General features: G+C 44.4%; 1 protein-coding gene across 1 annotated transcript in view; it reads left to right on the top strand.

The window, feature by feature from the left end:
• The window catches only part of PTGFRN (prostaglandin F2 receptor inhibitor), an 83,997-nt gene that overhangs the window by 19,263 nt on the left and 46,998 nt on the right, over positions 1–17,736 (top strand). The window contains exon 2 of the mRNA XM_043459758.1: positions 17,139–17,507. Within this exon, the coding sequence (XP_043315693.1) occupies positions 17,139–17,507 (369 nt within the window). The remainder of the gene's footprint in view (positions 1–17,138; positions 17,508–17,736) is intronic.

Here is a 17,736-nt window from a genome sequence, read left to right as displayed (position 1 = left end):
TCCCGGAGCCACTTTGGTCAGTAAAGATAACATTCGGGAAGAAACGCAGAGCAGAAAGAAGAGCAAGAACAAACTGGAACCCACCAACACCTGCACATCTGTCTCTCGCGTCCTTGAACCTTGATGACCCCCATAGCATTATGGCTCCTGCTTCCTTTCTACTCCCAAATCTCGCATGTACTCACCTCCCTTTTGTCCAACTGTAACCTGGAACTGCACAGGCAGGAGGACTCTGGGAGATGTAGTTCCATATAATCATATTGACTCAGTACAAACCTGCACAGTGTCATAATGCAGAATTAAGGATTTGGCATGACTCTGGCCTCTCAGGATCTCTCAAAGGCCACATTGCTGGAGTGATGTCATGATTTACATGATCTGGGGCTTCCCTGGTAAGAAGTTCACTTAGTTAATGATCCAGCCTTTAAGAAGTGACTTGCAGCTGTGTTCCTCATTTGCATCTCCTGTCTTCCTTGCCTTTCCTACTTGTAGTGCTGGAGGGAATGGTTGTCTCAGCAGCAAAAGCTATGGAAAGTTGCATTGACTGAAGAGCCTGTCAATTCCCAGGGAGCGTGAAGTCTTTTTCAAAGCTTTATTTATTTATTTTTGGCTGCTCTGGGTCTTTGTTGCTGCACATGGGCTTTCTCTAGTTGCAGAGAACAGGAGCTGGCTGCTCTCTTATTTGTAGTGCCAAGGCTTCTCATTGTGGTGATTTCTCTTGCTGTGGAGCGCAGGCTCCAGGGCATGTGTAGTTGCGGCTCAGAGGCTTTGTTGCCTCTTAGCAGGTGAGATCTTCCCAGGTCAGGGATTGAACCCATGTTTCTTGCATTGGCAGGCAGATTCTTAACCACTGAACCACCAGAGAAGTCCCAAGCGGGAAGTCTTTCTACCATCAAGTTCCTGTTTGACCTGGAGAAACACATACTTACTCTTTCTCCTCTTCCAGTACGAAGGCTAAAAGAAAATTTGCAGATATGAATGATGGCAGACTACGGCCAGAAACTGTTGTGCGAACGCTAAGTGAGAACACAGTTTAGATCCCTGTACCACCCTTCTTCGGGGTTTCCCACGTGGCTCAGTGGTAAAGAATCTGACTGTCACACAAGAGACACCAGAGATTAAGGTTTGATCCCTGAATCAGGAAGATCTGGTGAAGGAAATGGCAACCCACTCCAGTAATCTTGCCTGGGAAATACCATGGACAGAGGAGCCTGGTGGGCTAGAGTCCATGGGGTCACAAAGAGTCAGAATGATAACTCTGCCCTTATTTACTCCTGTCGTCTGTTGGTCATATGGCCCTTTCCTCATGTTTCTGCAGCCATCTCAGGTCAGTGAGGGCTAAGGAAATGCCTTCTATGGTCCCTTAGCCCCTAAGAAAATAACACACTTTATGAGATTTAATGGCCACACCTGGACCTTGTCATCATTCAGAATTCTTTCACCTTTTTGATTATCCATTCTAATATTTCCCTCTGTGACCACAATTGCTTCTCTTTACTCCTTATAAGTTCCCTCATATGTGTTGAACCTATTCTTCATCCTCACTGTGATCCCCTGATCTTGAAAACTCCTTTTGCTCCAAGCCACTTTCAATTCATGGGCTCTCATCCTGGCAGTCAGCATGTCAGCAGTGAGCTTGTTAACATCCTAAGGACACTCTGCCTCATTTCTTTGCCAGTCCTCATATTGTGGTTGAGTAACCCACATTAGCCATAGTCTCTAAGTCTAAGCTTTATCATCTTGCAAAATCTTAAATCCTGCCCACCTCATTTTCTTACCAATTAGGGTGTCTTTACTGCATCTCAGTGAACCTTGTAATAATTTTGTGATGGTTTGCCATTATATTCCTTCTAATTCTTATTCTAAACCTTGTCCACAATCTCCAGGATCTAATCCCTTTTCGACCACTTCACTGTGACACTGGAGACTAGCCTAAGGCTCCTCAAGTTTTTTTTGCCTCAAAACCTTGCTGTATTTTTACCCATCCTTTTCTCCTAAATTCTGAAAAAAGTAAAGACCCTGTCTTTGGCTCTTTTCTCTTCTGTATGTATGCAGTGTGTCTTTATGTGACTCCCATGTCTCTTGTGGCTTTGAATACCATCTATGTGCTGAGGACTCTTTGATGATTGTCTCTGGTTGGACCTTCCCCCTGAGCTTCAGACATATGTACCCATTGCCTACTCCACTGCACCCCTACTCACATGTCCAATAAGCATCTCAAGTTTAAAAGGGCTGGAAAAGAGCTCTAGTCTTGCCTGGTATGAATTCCTTCCTGCCAGTTACTTTCCCGTCTCAGTAAATGGCTTCACCGTGAACCCATATGCTCCAGCCAGAGCCTGTACCACCCCTATTCCTGTCTTCTTCATTCTCCACATTCAAAATAGCAGTGCATCTTTTCATTTTATTTCTAAAACATATTTTGGATCTGACTACTCCTGAGAGTTACCACTACTACAAGCTGAGGCCCAGCATCCATCATCTTTTGCTTGATTTACCACAACTTCTTCCATTCCAGTGTCCTTACATCCAAATTAGCCCCACTGTTGTCTATCTTTCACAGAGCAGCCAGGGTGGACTTTCTATGATAAAGTAAGCTTTATCATCCCCTAGTTTATGTGCTTCCCATTTCAACCAGAGTCCAAGGCCTCTGCCCCCTTGTTCATTATAATCCAACCACACTGGTCTTTTTTCTGTCCCTTGAATACCCCAGGCTTGCTCCAGTCTTCATGTTTTTATTTTTGCTGGTCTCTCTGCCTGGAGCAGTCTTACCCCGGAGTTCTGCCCCTGCCTCCTCCTTATTCAGGTCTGACATCATTGGTGACCTCAGAGGAGACTTTCCTGACCACACTGGCTAAAAGCAGCCCTTCACCATCCCCATCCCCAGTTACCAGCACGTCAGCCTATTTGATCTTGATAGCATTTATCAGCCCTCCCGGCTTGTTTCCACACTCTCTCCTTAACTGGAGTTTAAGCTTTTTGTGAGCAGGGACACTTGGCTGAATGTCCGCAGTGCCTAGAAGGTGCTTAGAGGACCAACTGGCTGACTTTCCAGGATAAACTGCCCACTTGTGCCCTTCATTGCCACTTGCCTACTTTGGGGTCTCTTTCGTGGCTATACCCTCTCTCCCTTGCATCTGGATTGTCCCTTTCTCCTGGCTGTTACTCGCCAGGTTCCACACCACATTATTGCAAATGCGTTTCTGTGGAGGTTACCAGTGGTTACTTGATCATCATTTCAGAAGTCTTCTCTCAGCACCCATCTTCCTTGATTTTTCTGCAGGTTTGATCGACACTTTGCTCAGGTTTGATTGACACTGTTGCTCATTTTTTTCCAAACTGAAACATAATAGGATTCTGCTCTAGATGCTGTGCAAGATGCACATAGTGTAGGAGCCAGGTCCTGCCATAGGAGCTTGCAGCCTCCCAGGAGCAAGTATTGGGTTGGCCATAAAGTTTGTTCTGGGTTTTCTATAACATCTTATGGCAAAATGCAGACAAACATTTTGGACAGACCATAGATGGGTATGTCCGTAAGGAAAACAGTAGATGTCACTCCCAACCTTTGCTTCTTGGAATTCTTGCATCCCTTGGTGGCTGCTAGGACATAAGCCTTTTCTGGTTTTCTTCCTAACTGACTGCTGTTCCTTTCTCCTTTTTTTTTTGGTCCTTTTTCAGTCCTTTTCTTCTGTTTGTGTTTAAATGATAGACATTTGCGATGTTTCTATGGTTTTGTTCCTTTCCTCTTGTCTGTACTCTGTCCTCTGGTGACTCCATGGACTTCCATATCTCTGAGATCTCCACCCAATCCCCTCTCCAGGCATGTGACTCCACATTCTTACGGGGCTCAAATATCTTTGGAAGGGTGGGTTTCCATTCCTGGTGGACCTTTCAACTTGTCTGAGTCTCACTGACTACTTTTCTCCTCAGTATCTCCTTAGCAGCTCTCAGCTTCCCTGGGACATCTCTCTCATCTCAGGTCTGTCCATGGATTCTTCTTCCAGCATGGCTCTCGGAGCTGCGCCTTTCCACTCCCGCCCTTGTTCTTCTTTTGATTCTTATACCGACCTCCCCACCCCCATCTCGTTGAGGATTCCTGATTGACCTCCCCTGTGTGTGTCCTGCCAGCCTGCTTGAACTGCACGCCCTACTCTTCACCACAGCCCACATGTTCCCTCTAGGCCTTTGCTTATGCTCCTCCTTTGAACACTGCTCACCTTTCTCCTCAGTGTCCCCTGCCCAACCCCTAGCCCCCAGCCATTTTGCAGATGTTGACACTGCATGAAGCTTTCCCATAATCTCTTTAGGGACACACCCTCAGTTTCTGTGGAACCCCTGGCACTTGCTAGTACCTCTCTTGGGTTACAAATATCCTTCCTCCTGTTAGTTTTTCACGTGCCCCTAAGATTCAACATGCCTCTAAAACTCAATATACCGTAAGTCTCTTAAAAGAAGGTCCAAGGCTGATTTACCTTCCTCTCTCACATATCGTCTGGGTAGGGGGCTCCTTGCTCAATAGTTGTTTGTTAAGAGTCATATTGTATTTGTCTAGTTTATCTCTGTAAGGTCTTAGCTAAATCTTTTTTTTTTTTTTTTTATGATTATGAGGCTTGCTCTGGTAGAACCGTATTTGCGTTTGGATGGGGTTTTGAAGTAGTGCCATGTGTGACTTCATCACACGTTCTCTGCTGGCTGTAACTTGTTTAATGTGTACATTGCTGCGTTTTCATTGCATAGGGACTGTCTAGATGAAAGCCGGCATGTTCCCTTCTTGCCAGACCTCTCAGTGGCAGTCATGCAGAGACAAAGGTTTTGCATTTGTTAAGTCAGATGCTGCAGTGCAGGCCCTCTGAGGGTTTATAGGTTTGACCTTGTATATCCATTTTTAAATCACGTGTGGACTGGAAACTTCATGTAGAAATCCACAGGCCCCTAGTCTCTCTTAAAGGGCTTGTAAGGACGGGGGAAAGGGGATTTAGGTGTCATTTTACAAGGCAAAGTGAAAATACCACAAGCTCTTCAGTTTTAGTATTCTGTTCTACCTGTACTATTGGAGTCAGTAACTTTCAATACTTAACCTTAGAAATTACTCTGATTGGAAAGTCAGATTGTTTGTTTCTAGACTGCTTAGTGAGGTGATAACATTTGAGCAATAATAGAAACAATTGCAAATATCCTTTGCAGATCTTCTGTACTCTGCAGGTCTTGATGTAGAATAATGTTGATGATAACCCAGGAAGTAAAATCTATTTCCCATGGCTATCCTGAGGGGGTGAAAGAGGCTGGATAAATACATTTCGTCTTCATTAGCTTGTCTCTCTTAATGATTCCTCATGGTTGCCAATAACGCTTGTTGAAATAAACATTGCAGGAATGATTGCACTGAAAAAGTTGCCTGATTTTTCTTGCCTCAGTTCAGTTCAATCACTTAGTTGTGTCCAACTCTTGGCGACCTCATGGACTGCAGCATACCAGACTTTCCTGTCCATCACCAATCCCTGGAACTTGCTCAAACTCATGTCCATCAAGTCGGTGATGCCACACAACTGTTTCATCCTCTGTTACCCCTTCTCCTCCTGTCTTCAGTCTTTTCCAGCATCAGGGTCTTTTCTAATGAGTTAGCCCTTCACATCAGGTGGCCAAAGTATTGGAGCTTCAGCTTCAGCATCAATCCTTCCAATGAATATTCAGGATTGATTTCCTTTAGGATTGACTGATTTGATCTCCTTGCAGTCCAAGGGACTCTCAAGAGTCTTCTCCAGCACCATAGTTCAAAAGCATCAGTTCTTCGGCACTCAGCTTTCTTCATGGTCATACTCTCACATCCATACATGACTGCTGGAAAAACCATAGCCTTGACTAGACAGACCTTTGTTGGCAAAGTAATGTCTCTCCTTTTTAATATGCTGTCTAAGTTGGTCATAGCTTTTCTTCCAAGGAGCAAGCCTATCCCCATTCATTCTACATCATGGGAGAAAGTTGAAGGTATTTATTTTCTTGAGTACTTCAGAGATAGGCAAATAGAAATCTGGAAACAGTTACTGCTTGCATATTAATTATCTGTACTGCAAGAAAGAGCAGTAGGCTTCCAAAAGTCCTTCCTATATGTTTTTAGAATAAAGTTCTCTTCCCCTTATTTGAATATGAAAGTGTAAGACATTGAGTTAATATCACTTAAAACAGTCTGTCAGAAAAAATTTTTTTAAGAAACTGGATGTTATTTTTAATAATCCTGTTTTTCTCCTCTGTCTACTTTATATCAAGAATAGATATTTCTTCTCTTTAGTAACTCATTTTGGTTACTTTGCTGCCTATCTGATTCACATTGTCCTTGGAGAATTTGAAATATTTTATAGGGAATGTCAAGCTGTTCCTTCTTCCCACTCAGCACAAAGTCAACAGAAGGTGGTAACATCAACAAGGCAGCTGAAGACAAAACCAGCCCAGCCAATCTTTGCCCTGACAGGGCAGTGCATGGACCAGATAAACCTGGCTGGAGTCCCTCACTTCATAGTTCCATGCAAGTTATCAACTTGTCAGAGTCTCAGATTCCTCGGTTCAGTGATGGGGGTGTTCTGGCATATAAGAGAGACACAGGATGTTGTTATTCCTCCTCTTACTTTATCTCAGCCTTGTGGAGAGAAATTTGGTGATGAATCAAAGTGAACAGACTAGAAAGTAAATACTTGAAAAATGCTTATGTCGTTTTAGCTGAAATGATGGATTCTTTGATTAAGTTTTTTAAATATATGTTTTAAATTTACTTAAGAGTGGACTAGAACAGTGATTCCTTTTTAAAAATTATTTTTGTGTTTATTTCTTTTTGGCTGTGTTGGGGCTTCGTTGCTGTGCATGGGCTTTCTCTAGCTGCAGCATGTGGGATTCGCAGTTGTGGTTTCTTTTGTTGCAGAGCACAGGCTCCAGGGCATGCAGGCTCAGTAGTTGTTAGGCAAGGGCTTAGTTGCCCCGAGGCATGTGGTATCTTAGTTCCTGGAACTGTGTCCCTTGCATTGGCAGGTGGATTCTTTTTTTTTTTCTCTTTATTTATTTTTGGCTGTGCTGGGTCTTTGCTGTTGTGTGTGGTCTTTTCTCTAGTTGCTGCAAGCAGGGGCTACTCTTTACTGTGGTGCACAGGCTTCTCAATGTGGTGGCTTCTCTTGAGGCTTGCAGGCTCTAGATGTGTGCATGCGTGAGTGATAAGTCGCTTCAGTCGTATCTGACTCTGTGACCCTATAGACTGTATGGAGCCTGCCAGGCTCCTCTGTCCATGGGATTCTCTAGGCAGGAATACTGGAGGGGGTTGCATGGGCTTCAGTAATTGCAGCACATGGCCTCAGTAGTTGTGGCTTGAGGGCTCAGTAGGTGTGCCTGGAGGGCTCTGGAGCACTGGCTCAGTAGTCATGATGCAGGTCTTTAGTTGCTCTGCAGCATGTGAGATCTTCCTGGATCAGGGATCAAACCCATGTCCTAGGCATTGACAGGTGGATTCTTAACCACTGGACCACCAAAGAAGTCCCTAATCAAGTAATTTTTATTATCCCTTTCTCTTTAGTTTATCTATTCTTTTATTTTTATGATTATTCTAGAGATTAGAACATACATTGTTGACTTATTAGTGTCTGCTGATGATCCTTTTATCATATGCAAGACCTTAGAAAACATTTAGGCTCCATTTATTTCATTCTTTCCCTCATTTTTTGTGCTGCTGTCATATATTTTAATTATGCATATATTTTAAATTTCCGAAGACATGATTAATATTGTATTATATAGTCCCCACTCAGTAGGTTTACCCACACACTTAACCTTTCTATTGCCCTTTATGTCTTCGTACATCTCCTTGATTCCATCTGGGATCATTCTTCTCCTATTTGAAGAATGCCCTTTAGTATATCTTCTTGGTATTTCGTTACTATTTCTTTTTATTAATTTTCTTTCCCTTGTTGAGAGTTAGTTGAAAGCATATTTATTTTGCCTTCCTTTTAAAATTTATTTTGCTGTTTCTGTGTAGAATTCTCAGTTGGTGGTTACTTTCTTTCATCACTTTAAAGATGTCATTACATTGTTTTAAGAGCATCAGTTCTATTCAAAGTCAGCATCACTGTATTGTTGCTCCCTTCTCTACCTTTCCGCAGTTTTGCTATCATGTACCTAGGTGTGGTTTTCATTGTGTTTGTACGCCTCTGGTATGTAGTACTGCCTGAATCCATGGCATGCTGTCTTTATCAGTTTAAGAAACACCTTAGCCATTATCTCTTCAGAAATTAATTCCGCCCGGTTCTATCACATTCTTTCTCTCTCATCCTGGGTCTCTGTTACATGTTTGACCTTTTTGCTATCTCTCATGTGTCTCTTAGACTGTTCTCTATATTTTTCATCTTTTTTACACCCTGGGCTTCAGTTTGGATATCTTATGAGTGACTGATAGTCGCTCAGTCGTATCCTACCGTTGCGACCCCATGGACTGTAGCCCACCTGTCTCTCTGTCCATGGAATTCTCCAGGCAGGAATTCTGGAGTAGGTCGCCATTTCCTTCTCCAGGATTGGATATCTTGTACTGACTTCTTTTCTCTGCATCTAATCTGATATCAAACCCATTTATTGAGCTCTTAATTCTTCAGTGTAGGTATGGAGGCTTTTGGATGGTCTCTTATTACTTAATGTTCTGTGTAGTCAGGAGTTTTCTGGTGTTCTCAGGTTTTGGGCTTAAGTCTCCTGCCTCTGGATTTCAGTTTTATTCTTCCAGTAGTCTCAAGACTTCTCCAACTATACAACACTGATAATAAAACTTCTAGGTTAATGGTGAAAAGATTCTCCACAATGAGGGACACCCAGAGAGGTTCACAGAGTTACATGAAGAAGAGGCGAGGGAGGAGGGAGATATAGGTGAGCAGGAGGAGAAAAAGGGGGACTCAAGAGGAGAGAGACAGATCTACGCAGTTCTCTGTTCCCAAAGTGTTCTCCGTAGCCCAGACACCCACAGAGATTCACAGAATTGGATTGGGAAGAGAAGGGGGAGGGAGGAAATAGAGGTGATCTGAGGGAGAAAACGGAGAGTCAAAAGTGGGAGAGAGTAATCAACACACTCCTGAGTAAAAATGGGTACTGAATATTGGATTCTTAAATGTCCAAAATTGATATCAAATACTGAAGAACAAAGATTAAAAATCTAGAGTAGAGGTTAGACTCTTAAAAATACAATATTAAAAACAAAAACAAAAAATTTTAGAAATATATATGAAGTTTGGTTTAAAAATATGGGTTCTCCTTTTTTTTTGCACAAGTTATAGTGAAATGAAAATGAAAATTAAGGAGTAATAGAAGAGTAATAGAGGACTTTAAAAGAAAATAAGAGAAAAAAATAAAACAAGAAAAAAAAATTTTTTCCTAATTAAAAAAAATAGTAAAAATATATGAAAATGAAAATGAAAGTTAAGGAGTAATGGGGGAGTGATAGGGAATTTTAAAAGAAAATACAAGAGAAAAAATAAAAAAAAGAAAAGAAAAAAAAATTTTTTTAATAAAAAAAAAAAAAGTAAAAATATATCTGGGACTTTCTCTGGAGCTGTTGTGGTCAGTGTGGGTTCGGTTCAATTTCAGATAGCTCCTCATTCCAGCTTACACTTCTTGATATCTATAGGCCCCTTCCGGTGGAGTCGGTGTTACCTACAGGGATTTTAATCTGTTGCACCGGTCCCTTCTGAAGCGGTTCCCTTTGTTTATTTGGCTTCTGTTTGCAGGCCTCTTCAGTGTCTAATTTCCGCCCTGACACAGGCGGGCGGAGGTGGTCTCTTATTCAGGTTCGCTGGTTCAGTCCTGCTGCGGGGAGGGAGGGACGCGGCAGACAGATATCGCTGTGTGTGGGGAGCACTCACAGTGTTCTGGCCACACTGGGTTTGCCCCTGCTCATGGGTGTGTGCTCTCCCCGTCTACACTGCTCAGGCTCCCGGCTGCTCTGTATGGAGAGGGTCCTGCGTTGCGAGCGGTTCCAGTTTTCTGGTATTCTACAAAAGCGCGGACTCCGTTGGGCCTGTGTTTTGTGCCTTCCCCGCTGGAGCAGCTCAGGCAGCCAGGAGCTTGACGGGTGCACTCTCCCCAGGTGCGGTGCGCCTTCTCCCCTCCGCGGTCCCAGCCTCAGTTTCCTCCAGAGCCAGTCAGATGCCTGCGGCTTGTGTCTATTCTTGGGAGCTGGCCTCTAGCTGCGACCCTCCTGGTGGATGTCGACCATCCAGAATCTCAGGAGGTCTTTGGTTAGAAACTGGAGGCCTGTTTGCAGTGTGGGAGGGGATGCTGTCTCTGGGGCCGAGTTTGCCCCTTTCCCCTACCCCCTGCCTCCTGCCTCCGTTGGGGATGGGCCAGCCCGCAGGCTAGCTCTTCTCTGGAATTGCTCAGTCCCTTTGTTCTGCGAATGGCCGGCAGTGTGTTCGGGCAGGTTGATTTTCTCTCTCTCTCTTGCTATCCCCCAGTTTAAGTTGCTATCTCACATTAGCTCCTTCCGATTGCCCTCAGGGCACTCAGGCCAGGTCCTTACCCTAAGCAATGCCGCCCGCTCCTCTCCGTTCCGCCCCCACTTGCTGGTGGCGGATGCGGGCGTCTGGGGTACTTTTCTGCTGGGAGTTGCTTTTAAGCATGTAATCTGTGGGTTTTATTTATTTTTCGTCCCAGTTAGGTTGCCCTCCGAGATTCGAAAACTTCCCCCAGGCCCACCCGTGAGAGGGTTTCCTGGTGTTTGGAAACTTCCTCTATTATGACTCCCTTCCCGGGATGTGCTCCATCCCTAGCTCTTTTGTCTCTCCCTTTATCCTCTATATTCTGTCCTACCTCCTTTTGAAGACGATGGGCTGCTTTTCTGGGTGCCTGATGTCCTCTGCTAGTGATCAGAAGTTGTTTTGTGAAGTTTGCTCAGCGTTCAAATGTTCTTTCGATGAATTTGTAGGGGAGAAAGTGGTCTCCCAGTCCTATTCCTCCACCATCTTGGCTCCTCCCCCTGAGCTCTTAATTCTAGATTCTTTTTTTTTTATTTTTAGTTCTAGATTTTAATCTATTTAAATAGATTAAGTTAAGTGGAATCCTGTTGTCTATTTCTTTAGTAAATTAACTGTAGTTATTTTAAAGCCCATGTCTGATAACACCAATATCTGGATCCCTGTGCATCTGTTTCTGTTGTCTGTTTTGTTGTCTTTTATTTTTGTCATTTGGTGCTGTCATATGGGGTGTCTGGTAGGTTTTGATTAAATATTGAAAAATTGTAGAGGCTCTGTATGATGCCATCTTCTTCACAAGATGTACTTTTTTTTTCCCCTAGTAGGCTAAAGAGTAAGAGAAACTCACTGTCATCCAATGAGGAAGTGAGATGTTTTGAGATGAGATTTCAGTATTCATAGAGCAGGTTTTTTCTTCAGCTTTGCTCTTACTCCAAAGGCATAGCACTTTCCAGGGCTGTAATTCATTCTGGGGTGTTTACTATAGTCCACCTTCCTTTGTGAACTCAGAACTTCAATTTTTGTTTCCCCAGCTTCCCGGGTGGTGCAGTGGTAAAGAATCTGCCTTCTAGTGCAGGAGACGCAAAAAGATGGCAAAAGAAGTTATAGAGATAGAGGAAAGAGATAATTATTAGAAAGTTAAGTTGTGGATGGTTTCCATATTTCACTATCATATTTAGTACTAGATTTCCTTGAAGCTAAGGTACAAAAGTGAAAGTGTTAGTCACTCATTCGTGTCTGACTCTTTGGGACCCCATGGACTATATAGCTCGCCAGGCTCCTCTGTCCAGGGAATTATCCAAACAAGAATACTGGAGTGGGTTGCCATTTCCTCCTCCAGAGGATCTTCCAGACCTAGGGATCAAACCCAGGTCTCCACCATTGTAGACAGATTGTTTACCCTCTGAGCCACCAGGGAAGCCCAAAGTACAAAAGGACACACGAATTTTATGTATGATGGGGAAAACAAGACTTGGAAGTTGGAATAGAGAAAAGAGAGATGATGAAGTTAGTAGTCACAGTTGTATTCAGGTGTGTGTGTGTGTGTGTGTGTGTGTGTGTGTGTGTGTGTATGTGTATGTGTTTGCTGGGAGGTTTAGGCAGAAATTTTAAAAACAGGAATTAGGAAGCAGTACAGGGTTCTGATAACTATGTAAGAAGGTCTGATCTAAGTCAGGGCATGGTGATGTGGTACTGGTATATTTAGTAACTGGGATTATGAAGAGCCTTAGCATCAGAGCCTTAATATACTGCACAAAATGTGCTATTAAGGTGCCCTAATTTTGTGTTGAGTATCAAAGGTACTTGGGCTGTGGTTTCTGGGCTGAGGGGTGAGAGATGCCTATGTACTTCTTATTTTCTGGGGAAGGAACACACAGTGGGCCATCAACAGGAGTTCAGGTGCTAAATTTTAAGAGACTTATCATATGTTTTCTTCTGTCACTGAACAACACAGTCGTGCCCTCAATAGTCCTTTTAAGGCTAATAAAGAAATGTATTTCATGTGAAGGTTTCTTATATTGACCTCTGAAAACAAATGAAACTACAATTTTAAATTATTTCTTAGTAAAGATATTTTTATAGAATGTGAAACTAATACAGTTCAGGTGCCAAAGTGTTTGGGACTCTTCATGTGAAATTTGGTAAAATTTGGAAAACCAGAGGAGAATTTTGTTCTTTTTCCCTTAGTTATCAGCAGTTACAAGAGGTTTCAACTAATGGCAATGTGTGGCTTTGCAGATATTCTTTTTGATTCTGAAAGAGCCATATGCTCTATGTTTCACAAGTTGTATTTCTTTTTAAATATTATTAACTGTTATCTAACAGTATTAAAGGAAATATGTGCTAAATACCAGCTTGCTATTAGCAAGTTGAAATTCTGTTCTCCCAACTTCAAAATCTTGCTTTGCACAGATGAGAGGACATCCCAGATCTTCATGTATGCCACTACTCAGATTTCTATCTTTTTTAGATTAGAATTGGGTCTGCCAAGCATCTGTTCGTATCTGCTTGGCTTTTTTTCCCAGTGGCACTGTAACATAGCCAGCATGGAAGGTACTTCTGCAGGTTGAGTTGGAATGTGGAGGCAGAAGTGCCTGAGTGACCCCTGGGGAGATGAGGAATGCTTCATGCAGGAGATGGGGATGGAGCTGCTTCTTGCAAGAGGCTGAGAGGTTGTTGGGATGGCAATTCCAGATGAATGAGAAGCATGGCATTTCCAGAAAACGAAGGGTCATTTGTCTTGTTGGCATCTAAGCACTAAGGGCTGGGAGAATGATAGCTGATGAAGCTGGAATGGTAGCCATGGGGCAGACTTTGAAGGATCTTGTGTATTTTTATTCATCCACTCATTTAGCAAATATTTACTGAACATATGCTATGAACCAGGTCCAGTTCTAGGCACTGGCATTTAGGAGCAAAGGAAACAGATTAAAAATCACAACTCATATAGTCCTTACATTCTAGTGGGAGGAGTTGGATAATAAATAATAGTAAAAATATATGGATACACATAAAGAGTATTATTGATAAGTGACAAGAGAATACGACAAGAATAAGGATGGATATGTGCAATTTTAAGATGGTCAGGAAAGGGAAGGTGACATTGTAATGAAATGTGGAGCTGATGATGGAGCATGGTGAGCATCGTGAGCATCTGAGAATGTTCTGGACTTAGCAATGTGCAGAAACCCTGAGATTGGAGTAGTTCTGTTTGCTCAAGAGCCTTAGGAGGTAAAGACGGCTAGAGTACAATAGAAGGAGGAGCAGGAGGGTGGAGAAGGCCGGGTCCTGTGAGGTGTTAATGGCCTCTTTGAGGACTTGCCTTTTATCTGAAGCTTTGAACAGAGTAAAGATGTCAGACAACTTGAGTTATTAAAAGATGGCTTGGCCATGTTGAGAGTGGAGGGCAGGTGGGCAGCCAGTTGGGAGACTGTTGCAATAATTCAGGTGAGAGGGAAGGTGGCTTGAACCAGGGAGATCACAGTAGGGGACCTGGAAGATAGAGTGAATCCTGCAGGTGATGAGGAGCCATGAAGTTCTTCTGACCAGTGAAGTGACATATGATTTATGCCTTAAAAGATGATTTGGGCAGCTGTGTGTGGAAGCAGGACTGGAGAGCTGAGACGAACCAGCTGTCCCCCAAGCTCTGCTCACTGAGAATAAAGACAGAGACTTTACAAGGAATATAGCCTCATGCCTAAGGGCCCTGTTGAGCCGGTTATTAACCTGGTCAGCCTCCTGACAAGGGCTAGGAATTGCAAAGATTGACACGTTAGGAAATTCCTTTGTAAACCTGCCAGGGAAGCAGAATGAATGAATGTGATCAGGTTTATTATAGATGCCGCCTGCAAAGCAGAGCTTTACCGAATTTCATGCAGTCATGGGGGCTCTGTGGCTCGTTTAAGCCTTACAAAGCCCTAAGGGGTCATGTGTCCACTTCATAGAAGAGGACAGTGGGCACGAGGAAAAAAGCATTAGGTTGTGACCCTTCTTACAAGTCTCCACTGTGACCTTCCTTCTGAAGGGCCTCTGTGCGAGATTTGGGATTATCCGGTCATCTCTGAAATTAAATGTAAAAAAGATCGCCTGTTTCTTTTGTGAACTGTGGTGATGATGACTTCACTGCTTGGTAGGTGTGTTTTATTTCAATGCCCTGAGTTGCCAGTGACAGATATTAGCTTAAGGACCATAAATGTGAGTGGAATTGTAAGGAATTGAAATGTCTGGGGAAGACATGCACATGTGTGTGAATGATGTAGATAGAGGGTGTGGCCAAATCAAGTGGCTCAAATAAGGCCATCTGTCAGGAGGACACATTCCTTGCGCCTCTCCTGGTGTTGGCCTGAGTCTCTTCTGCCACAGACGGCTTTCTCGCCTGGTCAAAAGGGCTGCCTATGTGCTGCTTCAGAGTAAAGCATTCCTGATCCCAAAGGAGGTGCAAATGTCTTTCTGAGAAGCTTCAGCAGAAATGAGCCAGGAGGACTCGAACCTGGTTTCAGCCTCGGTGTCTGTCCCTGAGACTGGGGTACCGGGCATTCCTTGGATCGTAGACAAACCTCTTCCTTGAGCTTCACCTGGCACTCTCCCTGAGTGCATATCTATGTTCAAATCCCCGCCCCCCACTTATAAGGATACTGGTCATTGGATCAGGGGCCCACCCTTCTCTGTGTGACCTCATCACAGTTTAGCTAATTACAACTGCAACAACCTATTCCCAAATAAGGTCATATTCTGAGGTGCCGAGGGCCTGGACTTCAGCATATGAGTGGGGAGGTGGTGGTAGGGAGACACAATTCCACCCAGAACAAATGACAAAAACACAACATTGAAAATAAATAACAGAAGATCTCTTTGGTTGAGCTCTTCTTACCTGATGGAGTCTTAGCTAGACGTTTTATTTCATCAGCTCAATGACTCTTTCTTGCCTCATTTTATTGTTGAGGAAGCCAAAGCTAAAAGAAGTCTCTCAAATTTCAACTTAGGTCCCCTTGATTTTAGGGCTTCCCTGGTGGCTCAGACAGGAAAGATCTGCCTGTAATGCAGGAGACCTGGGTTTGATCCTTGGGTTGGGAAGGTCCCCTAGAGGAGGGAATGGCAATCCATTCCATATTCTTGCTTGGAGAATTGCATGGACAGAAGAACCTGGTGGGCTACAGTCCATGGGGTCACAAAGAGTCGGACACAACTGAGAGACTAGCATACACACACACACACACACACACACACACACACACACACACCCTTGATTTCAGAGCCCATCCTTTCTCCTGTATATCATGGGGTCACAAAGAGTCGGACACAACTGAGAGACTAGCATACACACACACACACACACACACACACACACACACACACACACCCCTTGATTTCAGAGCCCATCCTTTCTCCTGTATATCATGGGGTCACAAAGAGTCGGACACAACTGAGAGACTAGCATACACACACACACACACACACACACACACACACACACACACACCCCTTGATTTCAGAGCCCATCCTTTCTCCTGTATATCATGGGGTCACAAAGAGTCGGACACAACTGAGAGACTAGCATACACACACACACACACACACACACACACACACACACACACACACACACACACACACACACACACACACACACACACACACACACACACCCTTGATCACACACACACACACCCCTTGATTTCAGAGCCCATCCTTTCTCCTGTATATCTTAATGCCGGACAAATTCATAGAACCTCAGGAAAGAGCCATGCAAGTTCTTTTGGTCCAAATTGAAATGCTTACACAGGTAATAAACTCACTACAAAGAATGTGCCAAAGTTCATCACAAAGAAGCTATCTTAAAGGATACCATGATAGGCCCCAGGGGCCTGCCCAGAGGCCTGAGGTCTGTGCTCTTGGGGCGGGAAATGCCAGTGAACTCTTGGCTTTGTCCACCCGGCCCGTCCCCAGTAAGCTGCTGCGTTCCTACCAATGCCCAGCAACAGGCCAGAGCAGGCACTGTCTCACTTTGTGCCTCCCTACCCTCATTCTGCATTTGGATCAGGGTGAGGAGTAGAGAGAAGGAAATGAGCCAGAAAATAGAAAATTAATACTTGGTAGAGTCGTCATATTTTAAAATTAATTTATAGGCAACGTCAGATAACCAGAGTTAAATCATTTTATCAGCAGGCTGCTTCTGGATTTAAGAAACTGGCATCCATCATTGTAAATCAGGTCTCAGGAGCCCGGGGGAATGGTCTCTAGGGAAGAGGGTTGATATAGGGTGGGCAGAAATGTAAATACTTGATTAGCTGTGTCCTTTTCTTTCACACAAAACCTAAAATATTTCCACATCACGTTGAGTGATCACAGTAGGTTAAATAGTAACGGGAGGGAGAAAGCTCTTCAAATTTATAGTTAGCCCACTTTTAGTACTTAGCTTCCTCTCTGTTGATCCTAGGAGACTGGTGCATGAGAGGTACTCACTGCAGGGGGCTGTTCCGGGCTCGGGGTCCTTGGGGTGGGCCGAACCTTCTTCTGCACAGACACTGGCAGCATGCTGGTCAGTGTCATGTTTTCCATCATGTGCCTGGGAGCTGAGGCACGCACAGGCTTGCCGCATTTATTCCGGGAAGAGCTTACTGGATTCAAGTCCCCCTCTTTCACTTCTTGTCATTGCAGCTCTTTGCCGAGGGCGCGTGGTGAGGGTCCCTGCGGGCAGCCTGGTGCGGGTAGTGGGCACCGAGCTGGTCATCCCCTGCAACGTCAGTGACTACGACGGCCCCAGCGAGCAGAACTTTGACTGGAGCTTCTCGGCCTCGGGCAGCAGCTTCGTGGAGCTTGCCAGCACCTGGGAAGCGGGCTTCCCAGCCCCACAGTACCGTGAGCGCCTGCAGAGGGGCGACATCCTGCTGCGGCGGACGGCCAACGACGCGGTGGAGCTGCACATAAAGAATGTCCAGCACTCCGACCAGGGCCACTACAAGTGTTCCACCCCCAGCACGGACGCCACAGTGCAAGGCAACTATGAGGATACAGTGCAGGTTAAAGGTACATCCTCATGGGAGGAGGGGGATTGCTGTGCCAGGGGACCATTCTTCCCTCTGCCACCCAGCCGTGAGTGACTGTGCCCGGGGCTCTGCTCCCTCCTCTGTCCAAGGGAGTAATAGCATCTTACCTGATGAAAGGCAGAGAATGGGCCAGGGCGCCTCTGAGCTCCCTCTCTTCATTCCATGGGGAATGTGAACGGTCTCGTGGCTGGTGAGTTGGAGGCAGCATG

The sequence above is a fragment of the Cervus canadensis genome, chromosome 2, assembly GCF_019320065.1.
Source record: "Cervus canadensis isolate Bull #8, Minnesota chromosome 2, ASM1932006v1, whole genome shotgun sequence".
In the NCBI taxonomy this organism is placed as follows: Eukaryota; Metazoa; Chordata; class Mammalia; order Artiodactyla; family Cervidae; genus Cervus; species Cervus canadensis.
Note: the sequence above shows the minus strand (reverse complement) of the source record. Positions and strands in the feature narration are given on the sequence as shown.